Below are 20,895 nucleotides of genomic sequence, written 5' to 3'. Positions count from 1 at the left end.
TTATTAATTTAAGTGTTATTGTTGTGTTAGTTTTATGTGTCACATTATTTTATCATATACCTAATAAAGGTTCCATTTTAATTTATTCACTATTCAAGAGTTGAGTGCTAGATAATAGGGGCCCTTTTCTGTTCTTGTCTTCTCTTAGACCAGTGGTCTTGTGTATTCACTTGCCCCAGGCACCTCTCACTACTTACATAGACTGTAGCAAGAGCCCATCCCTTCCCATTTGTAATGGAGTGCTGCCCGCAGACCAGACCCATCCCTTGTACTGATGTGGGACGCAGCAGAAAGGAGCGTGTCCGGAGTGTGGTAATTGCGTTGCCAAGCCAGAAAACTATAATGATAGTACTTGCCGGATCCGGGGAGTAGACGTGCCTTAGTGGTTGCCGTAGCCGAATGCAGGGAGCAGAGGGTCCGGATTGTCGAGAAGTAAGCCGATTCCGAAGGGCGGAAGATGCAGCGAAGTCAGGTGGGAGCCGTTGTCGAGAGCCAGAGAGGGTAGTTGGACAAGGCGAAACAGAACCTGAGAAGCACTGTAACAGAGAGAGGTAAAGCACATGTGCAACAAAGCTGAGACTATGCAGAGCGATGTGCAACAGGGAGAACAGGGGTTATAAAGGTGGGCTGACCAATAAAATGTGGGGGTAGGACTGGAGGAGTGTGTGGAGGAGGACATGATAGGTTGTGTTGGTGATTGTAAGTTGCGAACAGCTGAGAGGCAAGGGAGTACTGGTGTGAGCCGCGCGAGTGCCGGTGGCATGGTCTAAGCTCTAAGCTCTAAGCTCTAAGCTCCAAGCTCCAGAGGGGTGAATAAATTATCTCTGCCTGACGCGCGCTCAGTAATGCTGGAGAGCACACACGCAGGTCTTATGGCAGCCGCATGTTTTCCCGCCGTGTGCGGAGTTGCAGCTGCTTGGTGGGGATACCGAGGGAGAGGTACCGGAGCGGGGACAACGGGGGCTGTGAGTGGTAAGGGGGGGTCACACTGTGACTGCCATGACCCCCAATTCCTCACAGTACCCCCCCCCCCTTTCAGAATCGGCCTCCGGACGATCCTCCCATGGTTTAGACGGAAACCTCTTGTGAAAGTGCTTGAGAAGGGCTGGTGCATGAATGTCCTCCAGGGGGAGCCATGAACGTTCCTCAGGGCCAAAGCCCCTCCAGTGAACTAAGAACTGGACCTTGCCTCTTGAGAGGTGGAAGTCTAGTATGGATTGGACCTTGTATTCCTCGTTGCCTTGCACGATCACCGGATCCGGTCTCTGAGTAACGTCCGGGAAGAAAGGACTGGAAATGAAGGGCTTAAGGAGATACATATGGAATACATTGGGTATCTTCATGGCCTGAGGTAGCTGCAGATGGAAGGCCACCAGATTCACCTGCTCCGTAATGGAGAATGGGCCCAGAAACTTCGGTGCCAATTTTGGGAATGGGGTTTTCAGATGAATATTCTTGGTGGAGAGCCAGACCTTATCCCCTGGCTTGTATCGGAGAGCATCTTGGTGGTCAGCTTGGCGCTTAAATCTCTGAGAAGATTTTTGAAGAGCCGACTGTATGTTAGTCCAGGAGTGCTGTAGCACCGAGATGCACTTGTCAGTGGCCGGTACTCAGGAGGAAATTTTAGAAATTGGGAGCCATGCTGGGTGGTAGCCATGGTATCCCATGTGGACTCATTCCTTGAAGAGTTGAAAGCGTACTCCGCCCAATGTAGCAGTTCTGACCAGTTGTCCTGGGAATCGGAAGTAAAACATTGTAGATATTTCTCGAGAGATTGGTTGACCCTCTCAGTCTACCCATTGGATTGCAGGTGGTAACCAGACGAAAAGGATGAGGAAATGCCAAGTCTCTTGGAGAACTTTGAGACAAACTGAGAGCTTCTGTCCGATACAATGGATGTGGGGATCCCATGGATCTGGAAGATCTCCCTAGAAAAAATGTCGGCGTTAACCCTTGAGAGGAATAAAATGCGCCTGCTTCAAGAGACGGTCCACCACCACCAGGATGGTATTCATGCTGTTAGACTTTGGCAAGTCTACAATAAAGTCCATAGATATATGGGACCAAGGGCGTTCAGGAATAGGAAGAGGCATTAAGAGACCAGGGGGTCTCGGTCGAGGAACCTTTTTTTGTGCACATACTGGGCAAGCATGTGTATATTCCTGGATGTCTTTAGCCATTTTAGGCCACCAGAAGGTGCGTCGAATGAGATCCAGAGTCTTTCTGAATCCAGGGTGTCCCGCAGAGCGAGAAGCGTGTCCCCACTGCAGGATCTCTGATATGAACCAGGTATAGTTCCAGGGATATAGGACAATGAAAAATTGAACCTGGAGAAAAATAATGACCAACGAGCCTGGCGGGAACTCAAGCGACGGGCAGTCTCGACATACAGAAGATTCCTAGGTCCGTTAGGATAGCGACTGGTAATCTAGACCCCTCTAAAAGCTGTCTCCACTCCTGAAGAGCCATCTTGATGGCCAGTAACTCCCTGTTGCCACATCGTAGTTCCTCTCAGCTGGGGAGAATTTTTTAGAAAAGAAACCACGGGGGAGAAGTTTGTCCTGAAGAGACGCTCTTTGGGAAAGTATAGCACCTGCTCCACAATCCGAGGCATCCACCTCCAAGGTGAAGGGCAAACTGGTGTCCGGGTGTCGAAGAATGGGGTGAAAGTGAAAGCTCGTTTCAAGGTCTCGAAGGCCGTAAGCGCCTCAGGTGTCCAGGCTGAGGGGTCGGCTCCTTTATTAGTGAGAGCAGTGATCGGGGCAATAGTAGTGGAGAAGTTTTGAATAAATCTTCAGGTATAGTTGGAGAAATTTAAAGAAAAAACGATTGCAACGGCGCTAACTTGTGACAATGTCCTAAAATATGTGAACTATATAAAACAATGTGTTTAAGACAAATTACAGAAAAAATATCTCAGAAAAAGTGGTTAACGTGAACTGTGATCTATTAGTGAATAACGTGAAAAATCCATCACTCAGTGTAAAAGTGCTAATAGAAAAGCTACTCAAAACACTTGTAAAGACTGTTCTCTTAGTCTGTTTGATTGCAGAATTCCTCAAAGATTCAGGGGAGCGCCAGTGTTCACGTGGTCATATGTAAAATAAAAATAAAAGCAACATAGTGTACAGGCATACCCCACATTAACGTACGCAATGGGACCGGAGCATGTATGTAAAGCGAAAATGTACTTAAAGTGAAGCACTACATTTTTCCCACTTATCGATGCATGTACTGTACGGCAATCGTCATATACAGGCATAACTGATGTAAATAACGCATTTGTAACAGGCTCTATAGTCTCCCCGCTTGCGCACAGCTTCGGTACAGGTAGGGAGCCGGTATTGCTGTTCAGGACGTGCTGACAGACGCATGCACGAGCTGCCGTTTGCCTATTGAGCGATATGTACTTACTCGCGAGTGTACTTAAAGTGAGTGTCCTTAAACCGGAGTATGCCTGTAGTATAGTTTCAACTCTTTCTTTCAAGTGTAAAGGTAATCCACTCACAATTTTCTTCTCATTAGTAAGGCATTACAGAGACACTCCTACAGTATCTCTGATTAGAGCAATGAAACTGGAGAAAATGTATTGGAGATCATCATAGATAAAACATATGGATATTCACTCACATAAGGTCTAAAAGTACAGTCACTGTAGGAAATCCCGATAAGGTAAGAGCAATTCACCGGTACACAATGTGTTGTTCCCCTCTGCGTCTCTGCTCCCATCAATGTCATATCCGGTTGACACAGGGCTAAGGGCGGAAGTACTGTAAGGAGGATCTCCGGCTGCCAGGACTTCGCGTCAAAGACTTGCACAGGCTGAATACTGAACAAAGATTCTACGCGTTTCGTCGGTACGACTTCTTCAGGAATCCTGAAGAAGTCGGACCGACGAAACGCGTAGAATCTATGATGATCTCCAATACATTTTAAGACGTTATTGCGCTATTTGGTGTTTCTTATTATTCCTGGGTATTCATGTGGTGGTGGAGAGGAATTGAAAGGGGTCTGCACCTGTGGATATCCAGTTTCATTGCTCTAATCAGAGAGAGGAGTGTTTCTGTAATGCCTTACTAATGAGAAGAAAATTGTGAGTGGATTACCTTTACACTTGAAAGAAAGAGTTGAAACTATACTACACTATGTTGCTTTTATTTTTCTTTTACATATGACCACGTGAACACTGGCTCTCCCCTGAATCTTTGAGGGATAGTTGGAGAAGCCGAGAAAGCGTTGGATAGATTTAAGGGAATTGGGTTGTGGCCAATCAAGAATGGCTCTAAGTTTCTCCGGATCCATAGAAAATCCCTTGTCCGAAATGATATCTCTGAGGAAGGAGGGGGAAGGCTGGTGGAAAAGACATTTTTCCATCTTAGTGAAGAGGTCGTTGGCACGATGACGGGATAGGACAAATCTGGTATGTACGATATGCTCTTGTAGGTGCTTAGAGAAGATGAGAATGTTGTCCAGGTAAATTATCACAAAAGAATTGAGAACATCGCAAAAATGGTCATTAATAAAGTCCTGAAAAACAGCCAGAGCGTTACACAAACCGAATGGCATGACCAGGTACTCGTAATAGCCGCTACGAGTATTGAAAGCAGTTTTCCATTCGTCGCCCTCCCAAATGCATGTGAGGTTGTATGCCCCATGGAGGTCCAATTTGGTAAACAGCTTTGGCTCCTTGAAGCTTGTCAAAAAGCTTGGAAATGAGTGGGAGAGGGTAGCGGTTCTTTACCCTGATGCGGTTTAAGCCCCGGTAGTCGATACATGGTCTAAGTGTACTGTCCCTCTTCTTAACAAAGAAGAATCCAGCCCCGGCGGGTGAAGAAGAATTGCATATGAAGCCCTTCTCCAAGTTCTCACGAATATACTCCTCCATGTCCTCCGTCTCTGAGAGGGAGAGTGGGTAGGGCTTGGATCTGGGGAGTACGGCACCGGGTACTAGATCGATCGGGCTATCATAAGATCTGTGGGGGGGTAACACTTCAGACTGGGTCTTGCTGAAGACGTCCATGAAATCAGCGTAGGGGTTGGGAAGATTGCCCTTAGAGACAGCGGGTGAGGTGGTACTTGCAAGAAGTTGGGGAGAAGTGGAAATAGGTGGGGTGTGTACCACTGACGTGAGTTCCCAGTGTATGGGAGAATGGGAAGTCCAATCGATGCGGGGGTTATGTTTCTGCAACCAAGGCAAATCTAACATAACTGGGGTTCCGGGGGCGTGGATGACATCCAGAGCCAGGGTCTTCCTGTGTGTGTCGGAGGAAAGAGTGAGTGATTTGGTCTCGAGGGAAATGAAAGCGGGGTTTAAGGGTCGGCCGTCGAGTGGTTAGGGGGGGTCACGCTGCGACTGCCGTGACACCCAATTCCTCACACCCTTTTCCCCTATTTTATCTAGTCCAGGGAAGCACAGCTCCCCTTCCGACTGGCGTGGTCTCCCAAGCACTCCAAATGTATCTATCTGGTGCAGGGAGATCCTAGGAGCCCTTTTGGTGGTGCTATGCATGTGATCTAGCAGCCCCTCTGGCTGCTGGGGGTTGTAGCTCCCCTGTGGAGCTATACACAAGATGGCCGCCAATGTACTGATGCCTCTGCGCATGCGACCGACATTGTAATGGCCGCCACAACAGATACACTGCGCAGGCGCACACTAATACTGGGCATGCGCAAGTTTCACACTGTCCACGGGACCCTTCTGTGCATGCGCGAATTGCCTATGCGAATGTGCAGCAATTAAAGATGGCGGCACGCTGTGAAGGGGGTCACCGCGGACCTCTGGTGAACCGCTCGCCACCCGAACTGCCTGCATCTCTTCCCAGCTGCAGCGAAGGCCAAGGGGAACCCAGAGGGAGACCTGGATGGATATACCCTATTTCCTCAATTCTAAGACGCACTTTTTTTTCGATTTTCACATGTCTGGAATCGGGGTGCATCTTAGAATCGATGTATTAAAAAAAGTGTCTAACCCCCTCTTTTCAGTTAACATGTTTCAGGAGAGGTCCCATGTCGGCGGAGGACGAAGTGTGCGTTGGCGGCAGGAGAGGTCCCACGTCTGCAGAGCTATTTATATGGAACGTCTTTAGTACCTATTACCAGGGGTTGTATATATATAGCTACCTGGGGATTACCCCTCGTTCCCTGTTATAGCTACTATATCACCCATTTTTAATTGATTTGTATGTGTTTGCGTCATTGTTTAAGGTTTAATTAATTAAAATTGAATTATTTTTGACCTATTTAGGTTTTTAGTGGTTACTGTCCTCCCACAGTGTTGGGAGCAGTTACTTTGTGTACTTATATAAAGCCAATTTGACATTATTTTGGGGCGTATCTAACCCCATGTATTATAGCAGCTATAGAGTGCAACCAATGGGGATCTTTGGGAGACATCGTAATCATCTGACTTGTGTTTATGTATAACATTATCCCTATGCACCAGCTGTAATTTAATTGATTATTTTTCCTATCATTCTTACTTGGTGAGCAGACAACCATAACTTATGCAATAGAGAAACTGTTCTTTCTTTAAGTCCGATGTTCTATATATACCTTTCCAAATGCACCTTTAAACAACATGTGGAGAGACAACTTTACACAAAAAGGACCACACCTAAGATACCTGGAATTTATGCTTATATGGAAGTGCAAAGTGTATTTGAATTTAAATTAGCATATATCTCAGGTGTGGTCCTTTTTGTGCGCAGGTGTCTCTCCGCGTGTTGTATAAAGATGTGTTCGGGTTGGTATATTTAGCCTTTGAAACCTTAACAAAAAAGAGTCTCTCCCTTCCCTTTCCTTTTAGGTATGACCTGAAGAACATCTAGTTAAAACTTTGCTTCTTGAATAGGAGGAAACACCTCTTTTGCATATCATTAGCACTAATGTTCATTATACTCCATGCAAGGCCCATTGAGGTTGAAAACAGCACTTAAGTGAGCTTTGAAGATACCTGTTAGCAATGCATTAACTAGGAGTCCTGAGCATCTGGGCCTAAGTTATAAAATGCTATTTATCATTTTCAATACTATCCTTGGTTCAACTTTCAATAAAATCTGTTAGCCGAACATCTAATTTCCACGAAACACTCTGGTTATTGTATACATATACAAAAATACATAAGATTGCAACCAGAGTTTTCATGCCTCTAGTGCAGGGAGCGCAAACTTTTGCTGCTGTCTCCCCATTTGTCTTGTAGCTGCGTCAAATGACATTGCAGGGTCATGTAACGTCACGTGACCCACAGCATCATTTGACGCATGTGACGTCACATCACATGACCCCACTGCGTCAAATGACGCCGCTTTGCCATGGCGACATGTTACACAGCCGTCTGAATCACGGTAAGTTGGGAGTTGCATAGACCTCACACAATCCCCCCTGCATTTCATTTAAATGCTTTGGGGAAGAGCGTTGGGCCTCTGCAACAGTCACGCCCCCCAGAAAAATCTCCAGCCCCCAAGTTTGTGCACCCCAATCTCTAGTGTGTACTGTATGTGTGTGGGCCCTTGACTAGGGTGTAGCTGACATCATGAGAGTATTGTCGGTCACAGACAAGACTGCCACTTAGTCTTTCTTATGCATACACACTTCTGCTGGCTATTCCTCGGACACTTAGGACACTTCATAAAAACATATGAGCTCTTTATAAAAACATAAAAATGGAAGACATCAGTGGTCTTGTCTGAGCTGGTCCAACATTCAGGACCAACTTACCATTAGGTTCTGCTTAATAACGTGTATGTTGAGCCTAGAGAATCTAGTGGCAACTTGGTGAAGGATTTTAGAATCCAAAATCTTATCTACAGTACAGAAGGGGTACACTTCGCAAAAGTGCCCTCGCTTAGTTAAATCCTGTTATCCCAGTCCTGAAAATTCTGCCCATGATAAGATGCTGTAGTTCCATGTGCCCTGGCACATGAAGAGCGACAGACGGACTCTCTGCAAAGACTGGATGACTTATTCTATTCTCAGCGCTATTAAGAAAACCCCTAGAAGGTAGTTCCCTCCTAGAACCTTACAATTTTCTCTTGGACCTTCTAAGATTTCTAAAGAAACACACAACTTTTCCATTATTACAATATGTATTGCTAACCAGAGAGAAATGTCCTAGTCCCTCTCCCCATGTCCCACAGCAACTGCAATTGCTAGGACATTTTATCCATTGTGTGTCAGACACACAAGGTTTCATCCTTCAGATCCAAGCTGTCTCTCAGGCATGCCAGGCTCACACGATCACCTAAGGCTTGTACTAGACTTACCAGGCTCTTAAAGACTACAGGAACCCTAGACCTACACAAGCATTCTAGGCTTGACACAGGCCAATAACCCCAGAAAGTCTGTTTTCCAACACTGACACATCATGCAGTAAGTAAATCCTTTAGCTACCTATTTTAACAAATTGCCCATTTGTCTGTTACAAACGACTTCTGTTATCCTGAAATCTTAATTTAACCACGAATACAACCATATTGCTAAACAAATGCCTAGTCTAAAAATTACACAGTAGTTAATGAACCTTCCCCCAAATAATTAAGAACGATTCAAACAATCAACAATTGATTACAAATCTAAATACAATTGTAATTTGAAGTTTTACATACAGTGAGTGTGTCATAAATATTATTTTACAGATATTAAAGTTTTATTTCATGTTTTTTTTTGCAGGAGGAAATGACTGATGTGGTTTCAATGCTAACTGACTTACTGAATATTAGAAAACAGGTAGTGTAAAGAACAGCTGACATGCTGATTTCGGCTTAAAATGTAATTATCAGAGATGATTGCTAAATTATTCTTCATACTGTAAACTGATTAAATTATTGTGTATGCTTAATGGACACTCCAGTGGCCCGGCATATGAAGGAAGCACATGCTGATAACCCGTATGCTATCAAATTCAAGGCTATAGACAGGGTGGTCGCCCAAAACAGGATATGAGATTGGGACAAGGAACTGGTTAAAAAAAGAGGGATTTTGGATTCACACATTGCGTAACCTTAGCCCCAACGACCTTAATGAGGGTTTTGTTTATGCTGCTTTTATTTAATCTGTGTCTGGAAATGTTCTCATTAAATAGGCTATTTCCAGGCAGTACCAACCATGAGAACCGTATAACATTAGCTCTAAGATTTTGGTGGTACTATCAGGGCTATCAACACCACCATATCTTTGGTCCTCAAAGGATGAACTTCAGTTCTTTCTTTCTTCTTCATTACTTATCTTAAGGGCTCGTCCAGGGTGGCGCTGAGCGGGCATGCACGCTCATGCTAGACACGTTGCGACAATGTATGTTGCCTGCGTGAGCGAGCGGGCGCGCCTGCTCGGCGCTCAGCTGCTTGCCGAGCGAGAAAATTTGAATTTGCCGCTCGCAAGCGGGTCACGTGAGCGGTTCACCCAATGAGGGCGAACCAGCTCCGTGATGTAGAGGCCGCCCCCCAGACGCGCGCGCCAGGAAAAGCACGGCCAAGCAGGGTGCAGCACCGGAGCGCCAGCTCGCCTCTACCCACCCTGGACGAGGCCTTAGTCTTTGGGAGTCCTCCCTCTCCAAGAACTCAGAAGAACCTATAAGTGGATAACAACAAAATAATTATTTACTCAATACAGCCTAATTCACTTTCTAATTATTCTATATCACTATTACAACACAGTAAATTACTTGGCAGGTTAATCAAGCATTAACTGGGTTTCTACCCATGATTTACATACTCAGTGCAAGAATGGGAGACAGTCACACCCAGAAAACAGGCTGCCATGACAACCATGGGCTATTTAAATCCCACTCTGCACCTTCACGGTTTACCTATGACTTTGGCTAAGGCCCCGGTATCTCTGCTGCAACGCGTGCCCGCGAGATTGGCGGCGCGTGCAGCCGATTACCTGTTCTGCAGCTCACTGCAGGAAGAGAGACCGGGGGCGGGCATGGCGGGGGAGTGACGGGGGCACGGCCATGACGTCACCTGGCAGGTTCGCCCTCATTGGCTGAACCGCCGGGGGGCGTGCCGTATCGCTCAACGCGAGTCCTGCTCTCAATTCTATTGAGAGCAGGAGCAGCTCTCGCCCCAGCGCTGCGGCCCCCCCTCGCAGCGGGCCCGGCGCCATTGAGGGGAGGGCTCTCGTCCGTGGCGGACGCTGTAGTAGGCAGCGGGGTCAAGGCCTAAGCATTGTCAGAACGTGAAACGTACATCAAGTCCGGTGGATGACGTCACCAAGTCATTCACTCTAGTCCATTGGGATTGTTGGTCTGAAGTGCACGGGGGCTCTGGGATATACTATGTAATACTGTGCTATGGCTTATGCAACTAGAGCATATGGAAACTTTATCTAACGAATAATCAGAGTCTTAAATCTCTATTGTGTGTTCTGCTTCCCTACCAGCGCCACATTCTCTATAAAGATTATACTTGAGTGGTGCCACTTGGTTCAACTGCTGAGGGAAAGTTTTTTTTTTTTCCCCACTGACTTGCTGTCTGCCTCTGCGATCTGTCCACTCAATCGCCATTAAACAGCCGCTCTTAGGAGCCTCTTTTGGCTCCCCGGTCATACGATTTAGACACTATATTACGCTTAAACACTATATTACGGTCGTATATCGGCATACATATCTAATGGTAGTCAAGTATTAGTGCAGAGCCTGTAGATTACCTGATCAACTGAGCACAGTACACTAATTTCTACCTCAATATAGTAATTACCCATATCATGTACACTGCAATATAGGGTTTTTCACTCTGATGAATTATGTATATTGAGAGTACTCTGTATAAAGCCAGTACACATAGTGACATGGGGGTAATTATACAAAATCATTAGCACTAATATAATACTTTGAATCCGTACCATTTAAAGTCTGCAATGGTTTACATATTGTTTGTATCAAGGAGACCTGGGACATATTAACCCTGTCTGGAGAAGCATAGGTTAATAATAACAACTGCATCTCTGCTATCCACCTACTGTATAGTTTAAGTATGCTGACCTTTGCAGTACTTACTTGATCTTTCTGCATCAGTACGGGAGTATATGAACTAGCAACGTTGTACATAGTATCCTATTAGTTTATACAATATACACTTATTCTAAAATAGTTTTTGGACTCTATGATGCTATTTACCCTATGCTAGCATCATCCATACTAGATATACAGACCCCCCATACTGTGTGATTGGTCTAGTAGTATCTAGGCAACTAGTCTTCTGAGGGATATACTAATATAAGTGCAGTATGTTAAACTGATTAACGATATACCTCCAGACATAGAGCACACCAGGGATTAGGATTATTTATGTCAGTAATCTATGGTTCTACCCACCGTCCGCACTGACCCACCCCAGACTATTTTAGATTATGTATTTTTTCTGTGCACTTATTTTAATGTAATATAATATAATATTTAATATAATATAATATACATTGAAATGTTATATTATGCCATATTAACTCATCTCGAGTGAATTCGCAGTCCTTGCCCTCTTGTGCCTCTATTACTACTGTAATATGCTTAACTGAAACAGATTGGCAAACTTTATTACCCAATATAGGTTTTTCAAGTTAATATTTACTGGGGGGGGGGGGGGGGGTGGGGGGGATGTTGTAAAGACTGCATCTGCATTTTCTCCCCCACATTTACTGTAATTTGTGTTTTGGTAGAAGGTCAAATGAAAACCAGAAGTGAAGCAGTGTTTACCATTGACAATGCCTATAAGCCTACCATAGGGCAAATTACACCATAGTAATGGACAAATCTTCCACGGGGTGGGAGAAACACTGTTACATGTAAAAGAAATTGTAAAAACTTTTTATAAAACACATTTTTTTTTTTTAGGCATTCGCACATTACTATATCTGACAGATTGATGGAACAGTGTTTCCCTTGATTTACACTAGCTATTAAAAAAAAACATGCATAAAAAAACTTCTCTATTTTGAATCAGTACATTTATATTATGGGAAAAGTTCTACTACAGTAGATATTCTCATTTTAAACCAATGCAGCATCAAATCCCTGCCTCTATAAACATCCTTAAAACACTTTTGGTCCTAACCTAAGATCTGTCAATTAATATTATAATGCACAAATACGCACATAACTCTTGGTATCAATGCATTAATGCAAAGCACATGGGGTTATATTTTACCATGAAGGGTTTGATGTAAGATACTTTACCATCTGGATGTGAAGATATCTTACAGTCAATTCAGTTGAATGGGTTACAAAGGGCCATATTTACTACGCTGTGCTTGGTGTCTTATGGAAAAGCATGGCTTGGTAATTTTTGGGGAGATATATATACCACGAACTATCTGTATCATCATAATCCCCTGAGGAAGTGTGTGCAAGTGCACGAAACGCATAGGGAAGTTTTTTAGAGCTTTTTTTGTGAAGGAGAAACGTGAGTGACGCGGCTGATACAACTCTGAGATGGAAGGAGCGCTCATCCATCAGGTCCGCCCCCCAGTGACGGAGCATCCGCCCCAGACACGCGGGGAACTACAGGAGGGTTCACAAGCAACACTCCGTAGCAAGGTCAGCAGGAGAAACTGTTCCATTCCAGTACCGACTTCTATTGCCTTCTTGTATTTGAAATCTTGTGAGTAGGGTCCTGATTTTACCACATCCGGACCTGGCGATCTCTCAGTCATCTGAAACTCTTCATTTATGTTGTTTTAATTTTTTAAATGAGCTTTTATTAATATTTAGCCTTGCTAGTGTTTGCATTGTTAGTCTTGTTGTCATTAGTATTTTGTCCTGTATGTTTATTTATTTATTTATAAAATATTTTTACCAGGAAGTAATACATTGAGAGTTACCTCTCGTTTTCAAGTATGTCCTGGGCACAGAGTAAAACAAATAATACATGGTTACAAGTACAGTTACATAAATGAGCAGGGTATACATTATATACAAGACATTGCATGCACAGTTAAAGAAAATATATATTATGAGTGTATAGCCTGGAGCTCCCGTGGCTCCTGGAGACCCCCCTCCCCTTGAGCAGCTCGATCGCGGGTGCCGAAAGACCCGACGGCTACTTCGAAGGGTGGGGGCTGGAGCAGGGAGCAGCGCGGCTTCCCCTGCTTGCGGCCGGTTGCCGGGGACGCGATCGGGCTGTTGCTAAGGCCGCGATCGCGTCTCTGAGGTCCCGGCGGCCGGTGAAGAGGGCGCCGCCATTGAAGACCATCTCACGCATGCGCAGTGATCGCGTAGGTGCAGGTAAGGCCCCAGAGCTAGGGATAGCTCGCGCGAGAGCAGGGAGAGACCAGGGAAGGTTGAGGCAGATAGAGGGAGCTTGCGCAGGGCAGGAGAGAGAGAAAGCCCGCGAACCCCCAGCCATTCAGGGAAGGCTCTGAGCTGGGACTCATATCCCATGAGCCTCTGTATGCCCCACGTGACACCAGGGAGCCAATAGGGCTTAGGGAGCCCCTGGGAAAGAGATACATTTGGCGGGCTTACAGCACGTTAGCCAGCAGTCAGAGACCCGAGCAGCCCAAGGTAGGAGGTAGGGTACAGGAGTCCAGGACTCGCTGTACTAGACCAGCACCCCCTGGGTCTGAGGTAGCTAAGTACTCTGATAGAGAGAGTGTTGCCAGGGACTGCTCCAGTGAGAGGGACCCTGTCACTCAAGTTAATCCGTTGGAGCAGGGGAGCTGTGAGGGAAGGCAGGGCGAGGGGAGCGAGTGCAGCTCCTGCGGCCCTATAGGTACCCGCACCCCAGATAGGCCCCAACCCCCCACTAGGGTAGTGGGTTAATTGCTGAGGGAAGCCCAAGATAGGGACGCTGCCCTTAGTTTAGAGTGCTGCCTTGTCAGAGTCACAGCGGTCAGTGCTGTGAGGTCTGACAGGCAGGCACCTTGTTGCGCAGCAAGTTGGCTGTCAGCATTAGTGAGGCTGTAGGGACTAGGGTAGTTAGGGGAGTGGGACAGGTCCTTAACCCCTTTAGGCCCATAGGAGTTCCCCAAGCCACTACAGGTTGCTGTACTATAGGGACGGCCTATAGTGTAGCACGTGCCCCTTAGGAAGATAGGGACACAGTGAAGATGGCTGTTCCCGTGAAGCGGTTGGACCCACGTTGGGGTCCACAGAGACTGTTCCGGAGTGAGACCGCTCTAGCGGTCCACGTGCAGAAGTTCGGTTGGAGGGTTGAAGGAGTCATCGCCAACTGAGCCTTTGTGAAGATTGCTGACCCGAGCACCGGAGTGCTCGGCAGGTATCTAATACATAAGTGCACCACCGGGCCCTTAGCTTAACTGTGACTGCGCAGTCACCCATTGACTCTCTGCAAGAGTGCGGGACATTGGGCGGGGTTCTTTGGACACTGGGTGGGTTCACTTGGTGTTGGGGAATCGTCCTGCGAGACGTCACGGTTAGTGTCTCCTCGTGAGAGGGACACAGGTTATTATTAATGTGATGTATGGTATTCATGTTAGTAAAGGTGTTAGTTATATAAGTCATTGTCTATGTGATTATTGATTGTCCTGCGAGGAACCACTCCCCCTCTGGTGGGAGCCATCGCAGGTGGAGGCGCTGCATCGTTATAAGTAAGTTGTCCATAGTATAATTGCCCAGGTTCCCCGTGGCGGAAGCTCAGCCCTCCTGTGAGCCAACAAGTATGCACCACACTGAGTAACAATATATGTTTCCTGCACCCACACAGTAGAATCTGCGATTGGGGGGGGGGGGGAAACCCGTTACAAGTGTATGAAACAGTTACAGACCAGGTTCAAATGTGAGACAGCCTTAGATTTGAAAGAACTTAAACTGGTGGTGGATGTGAGGGTCTCTTGTAGGTTGTTCCAGTTTTCGGGTGCACGGTAGGAGAAGGAGGATGTTCTGTTTGTCATGGGCTCGTTTTGGCATACTGCACTATAATTCTGTTTGTGTTTTTTCCCCATATTACACGAACGCACGGCGGGAGCCATATCAGACCACTTGGTATTTCATGACCTGTTAAGGCCCAGTATTGGGACACAATCTCTCATTGATTGGACTTCCAAATTCACTCTATTGGACTTTTAAGGCGCCGGTTTTTCCTTTTCATGCTTACATCTGTTATCTGATTTGTACAAATCAGTATCTCACCAGGCAGCCTAGCCCACTAATTAAGGGGTAATGAGGTTTAAAATATTTGCTTTTTTTAGCGCTGATTTTACACCGTCTTTTTTCCTTTGTCAATGTGGTTACATGTCTGTATAGTTTCCCAAGTGGATTTGATAAGTTCAGAGGTATTTGTTTTTTGGTACTGAACAATGGTTTGTGACACACTGTATAAACTGCAAATCCTAATAAAAACAGAAGTTATTAAAAAAAAATGTATCTGAGAATCAGGTCAGATTCCCAGGGACATATAGACACATCACTCGGGTCAAAGTCTTCCCTGGAAAGCAGTTGCGCGAATCACCACCAGGTTTCCATGCTTCAGCACAGACCAGAAAGGTAAATAGGGCATAGAGATATGTGTATCCCGGGTACAGTCAGGGGTCTCTAGGTTAATAGGGTTCCCACAGTATATGCCCAGATCACCAGAACCAAGTATATACAGTAGGTTCTGGGGTGCTTCAACCATTGATAAGGTTGCAAGGTTGATTTCATGTCTAAGTCCAAATTCCTATGTGTTTAGAAAAGTAATTGTGAAATTGAACCTAAGCATTATTTCGGTCACCTTTTAAAACATTTCTTATAGGAAGGCCTAGGAGAGCTGAAACTGAACATGCACATCTTTTCAGTCAAACCTAGTAAACAAGGGATTTAGAAGAAATTGTGAAATATTTTTATTTTAACATTGTGTGTAATGGTAAATGTTTTATGCACTGTACAGTATACTGTATGAGCTGGGGATTTCCAAGTCTGTGGTCCGTCAGACCAGTTGGCTACCAAGTTGGTGCCACCAAGTCTGCTCGGGTCCCAGACTTGAAAGCCACAGTGATTGCCAGGTTGTGAAAGCCATTTGAGTGGAGGAGTTAGACTCAAGTACCCTTGTCCTAGGCTGAATGGAAGCCATCAGGCGACCATTTGCCCAGCCCAGACCTATGGATGCCAAACTCCATGGGTGGCTTCTGACTAACAAGTGGCACAGGTGCCAGGTTGGTGCATGCCCTTGTCAAATTTTGAATCCATCCTTGCCCGGCTTCAGGAGACTGGCAAATCGCTGATTCGCTGGTAGGAATTCTCCCACGCTCGGATTGGCTGGAGTATTTCATGAATGGGACTGAACTACAAGAAACCCAGCAGCCAATCAGATTCAGCCTCAGATTCTAAGCGCCAACACAGCAGCGGCAAATTCGAACTCACTAAAAGATGCTCATGGAGAAATAGCAGCGACCGACTTCAGAGATTTTCAAGTCAAATGTTCCTACTTTTCGGGGCCAAGTTCTGAGAAAGGAATGTAGCTGTCGCGGCTGGAACTCCACGCCAAAAAGCATACCAGGACCTTTGGTACTATCTCCCGGTCAAGGGATTTTGACAGCTCCTGAAGAGATACAGCGGTTGCGCCATGTGACAGGGTGAATAAACGTCACCAGTCCTATGTTTAGGTCAGCAGTGCAGCAGTGACCGGGTTAAACATTCAGCTGGTAAGGTCTTGTCAATTAGTCTGGTCCCAGCTGCCTCATCAAGGAGCTTTAAAAAGCTTTAAAAACCCCAGGCTGCATGTCTGCAGCCTGTCTGAACCAGTGAGATACTAAAGTGCTGAGGGAGAACTACTGCTAAGGTCTGTCTTCACCCTGCTATGTTGATGTACTGTTTTGCTATACTGTTACCCTAGACTTTGAATAGCCCCTGTTGGGAAAGGGCAAAGCCCCGCTCAGGACTTATTTTCTGTTTGTTCTATATGCTGAAAAGAAGCTGTTTTATTTTTGTGTGCCATATTTTTAAGGCTCAATAAATAAACCTTTTCAAGAAACCCACGTGTGGTTGCATGTACCCTGCAACACGTCTGGTAACTCATGCCGATTTGAGTTCCAGAACTTTTCGGGCTAAGTCCCGGTCAACCTAAAGACTTTGTTTTAGCGACTATTTCAACTAGGAAAGTTTAGTTTTGTAGCCCAGACCACCCAGTGTGTTTTCTCCTGTACAGTATATTGTAATCAATTGTGTGTGTTCATCTCTTTCTAAGGAATAAATCGCAATTTGTTTTACTACTTGGTTTTGCTCAGTGATATGATCCCGGTATAAAGTTGTAAATCCATGGTCTCCCGTGACAATTAACCCCTTACATATACAGTCATATGCACACAGGTATGGGTAACGTGCAGGAGACAAACAGGGGCATAGTGAGGGTAAAGGTGGGGGGTAGCCAGCATTCATAAAAAAGGTGAAGCCCAACTGGTTACCCCTATAAACCATGGTTCCCCAGCGGCTTATCAGCCCCATAAACCGAGGACAGTGTACAGTATGTATGTTATAACCCTATCTCTACTCCTATAAACCTAGGACTTCGGGAGCGGGACTTTCATAGTGGTTATTTGGATGAAACTGGGATTAAAACCTGTAAAAAAGGCTGTGGGAAAAGTTGCCGTTATTCCTCCATTTTATCCGCAGACTGCATCTGGTCTGCGGGTACGCATGTGCTTGTATAACCAGTGTATATTTTCCCTATGAAATATTGTGTTCCCCTGCCCACAAAGCTAAGTTTATTCTTTATATCCCAGAGTCCAGGTTAGAAGGAAAGATGTGTTTAAAATTTGTGTTCATCTTTATACAGACAGTCCTGGTATTTCGATAAGCCAGGATGTCTGCAGAGATGTGGGATCAAAGGTGACAATGGAAGTCGAGAGGTGTCAGGCCGTTTGGTGAGTGTGGAAGGGCAGAGTACCGAGTCCAGAAGCAAAGACTCCCCACAGGGAAGACTGTTCTCCCAGACTCGGTGGAGCCTACTCAGCGGGAGGTATAGGGCTGGCATGGGGAAGCTTGTAGGCACAGCTTGTAGGCACAATTCCCATTGGCCAGTTTGAATTTCCCACTTGCCAGCTTTCTGAGCCTCCTCAACACACACCCTCCTCTGACATGTACAGCAAAACGAGCCCCAGCTCAGATTGGCTGTTACAGCTACAATCCACTCTCTGATTGGTCACCTGCCCTTTATCCATGTTAAACATAGGACAGCGAGATCTGTGTAAGGGGACTGCCCGATCAGAGAACCAGACGATCTTGGGACTTGGTCCGTTGAAGCCCTGGTGGACTTTTCAAAGGTGCTTTGCTCTGAATAGCCTAGCTGAGGACAAGTTCTACAGTTGCGGCCAAGTTCTGAGAATCACCGAAGACACGGGTAGCGAGGAAACCCAGGTTTCTCTCCTGAAATAAGTACTGTGGATGTGGAGCGGACAGGGTAAGCCTTCTGATGCATGCCCCCTGCACCTAGTGAGCCTAGAGACTTCCCCCAGACCTCCAGTTAAATGTGCATTACATGTATTTGGTGCTTCATTGTATGTCTGCTGGTTTTACCAGAATAAACCCCATTTTATTCCACTACCTTGTCCTGCCTTGTGAAGGTAAAATGTGTTAAAAGTTCTGGTCTCCCGTGACAGTGAGAGATCAAAGATGATATGTGGATGAGTGGAGAGGCTTGAAGGTAATCAGGAGAATCTTGTACATGATCTGAAACTTAATGGGAACCAAGGGGTGGATTTAAGGAGGATATGAGTGGGAGCTATCCGGGGAGAAAGTTAAATTATTCTAGCAACAGAATTTTAGATAGATTGCAAAAGGGAAATGTTGCCATGTCTGTTGGCAGAATAATACAATAATAAAGATGGGAGAGGATAAAGGCATGCATTAGTTTTAGCAGTAGATTGATGGTGAATATTCATCCGATATTTTGTGTAAATGTTTTCAAATCAGTCTTGCAAAATGTAATGTAAAACAAAAAGCCCTTCTTGCCTGGTTTTACCAAAGATTTTGTACATCTCCAGTCAGATAGTATCCTTAATGCTTTCTATAATTTAATAATATAATTATAATCTAATTTGAAATAATTTCACAAACCCCACCATTCTAGTAAGAAATTGAGGAATTAATTCTGCTCTGTAAATTCAATTTGTGTATATGATGAAATATTCCCCCCCCTTCCCTCAAATACCTTCAAATTCTGAAACTCTGTTTCTAGTGTAGATACAGCACAGACCTGGTGGCTTCATTGAAGCAAATTTAAAAAAAATCATGACCAGGCACTCAAAAATGCAATTCTAAAGTGTTAAGCAACTCTTCTCATAACTCCACCAGTTGGACAAATAATCACTAATTATGTTGCATTTAAGTTCAAACAGAGCAAAATTTGAACAAACTATCCTGATGCCTTACACATTCTAAATGTCAGAAATTGGCAAACTATTGCCAGAGCATTTCTGCAGTATGTTTAATAGCCTTTTAAATAGAGCTGGGCGAATATATTAAAATTCAGCACACAAATATTATGCCAAATTTGTGTTAATATTTATACTGTCGGTGTGTGATACAAATTTTGCAGGCGTTACTGCACATGCTGGCCGTGTTAGCCATGCTCCTTTTTTTGCATGCGGCAATGCATTTACAAAGGTGGTTGTGTGTCCTGCTGCAATGCGCCAGCAGGAGCAATAATGACTGCAAAATCTATATGCAATTCTGCCGGTGGCCACTATTCGCATATTTGTCCTAAACATTACATTTTCCCAGACCCTGAAATATGGGTACAGCAAGATGCGATCCTTTTCATGCACGGGTGTCTGTTCACATTTTGTATAGAGGTGAGATTAAACCTGTCACTATCATTGTCTAAAAACATCAAGTACTTTCATTTCTTAGCGTTGCAAGGCCACAAGACATCTTACTGTGCTGTAAATCACATACAAATAGTCAACAGAGACTTTGCCTTTGATACATTTAGATTGTAAAAAAACTACTGTTTTACGCCAACGTGGTATCAAAGTCTCCTGGTTCCAGAAGTGGGGGAAAAATGTAGCAACCATTTGCACAAAATTTATCAGACATGTGGAATTTTCTCCTTTGATAAATATTGTATAATTTTTGTTAGCTCCATTTTTTTACCCCAGTCGGTAGACTTTGTTACATAACCACTAAGAGAATGCTACAAAAAAAAAAACCAGTCTACAAAAGATATGAAGAAAAGGAAAAGAAAAAAACGAAGCACTGGTTCCACTTTTAGCTTTAAATAAACACTGAGGTGCGTTCCCACAATAAAAAAGTTTAATGGATCAAAAAGCACAAAAATATAGGACACCTACGCGTTTCGGGCTTGTGGCCCTTTATCCCTCATTAAAAACATGTTGTAAAACAGGATCGGCAGCTAGTACAGCCCAATGTTTTTTCACAATACTTTTAATTTGGTTTGCTTGTTTGGTGTATGGCATAACAAACATTGGGGATTGTGAAAACACCAAACAAGCAAACCAAATTAAAAGTATTGTGAAAAAATGTGCTAAAAACCATCATCATTTATTCATTTTTTATGAAGATGTTATTATTATTATTTTTTCAATGTATTATGAATATTATGAATGGTTGTGGATGGTATTTGTCTTAACTTGGAAACTATTTACTGTATGGTGAGTGGCAATTCATTGTCCATATTGAGTGAGTAAGGTATATCTTTATGTTGTATTTTTACTTATTGCTCATGTTTATTGCTCCACACTGTTATCTGCATACTGCTGCGGCACAGTTTATTCGAGCATTTGCCCGTTCTGTGCCGCAGCAGTAGCCTGGCGCGCGCCCGAGTGTGACGGGCGCGCGCCGAAGCAGCGGAAGAGCGCCCTCCGATCGGGGCGCTCTCCCTACCGCTGCCGGGTCCGCCGGGTCCCCCGGAACCCCCTGCCGCTGTCCCGCGATTGCGGGACACCAGGGCTCCCTCGGGGAGCCCCTGGACACGCGTGCAGGGGGCGCACGCTCCCGATGACGCGTGACCG

The 20,895-nt window shown here is 45.0% G+C and overlaps 1 protein-coding gene across 1 annotated transcript in view; it reads left to right on the top strand.

Annotated features, from left to right (window-relative positions):
• Positions 1-1,892: 1,892 nt before the first annotated feature.
• Positions 1,893-20,895, top strand: part of LOC142488222 (polycystin-1-like protein 1) — a 100,460-nt gene continuing 81,457 nt past the window's right edge. Inside the window, exons 1-4 of the mRNA XM_075588595.1 lie at positions 1,893-2,007; positions 2,506-2,699; positions 4,444-4,572; positions 8,668-8,724. Of these exons, the coding sequence (XP_075444710.1) occupies positions 1,893-2,007; positions 2,506-2,699; positions 4,444-4,572; positions 8,668-8,724 (495 nt within the window). The remainder of the gene's footprint in view (positions 2,008-2,505; positions 2,700-4,443; positions 4,573-8,667; positions 8,725-20,895) is intronic.

Source organism: Ascaphus truei, chromosome 2, assembly GCF_040206685.1.
Source record: "Ascaphus truei isolate aAscTru1 chromosome 2, aAscTru1.hap1, whole genome shotgun sequence".
NCBI lineage: Eukaryota > Metazoa > Chordata > Amphibia > Anura > Ascaphidae > Ascaphus > Ascaphus truei.
This window is presented reverse-complemented; position numbering and strand designations above follow the sequence as displayed.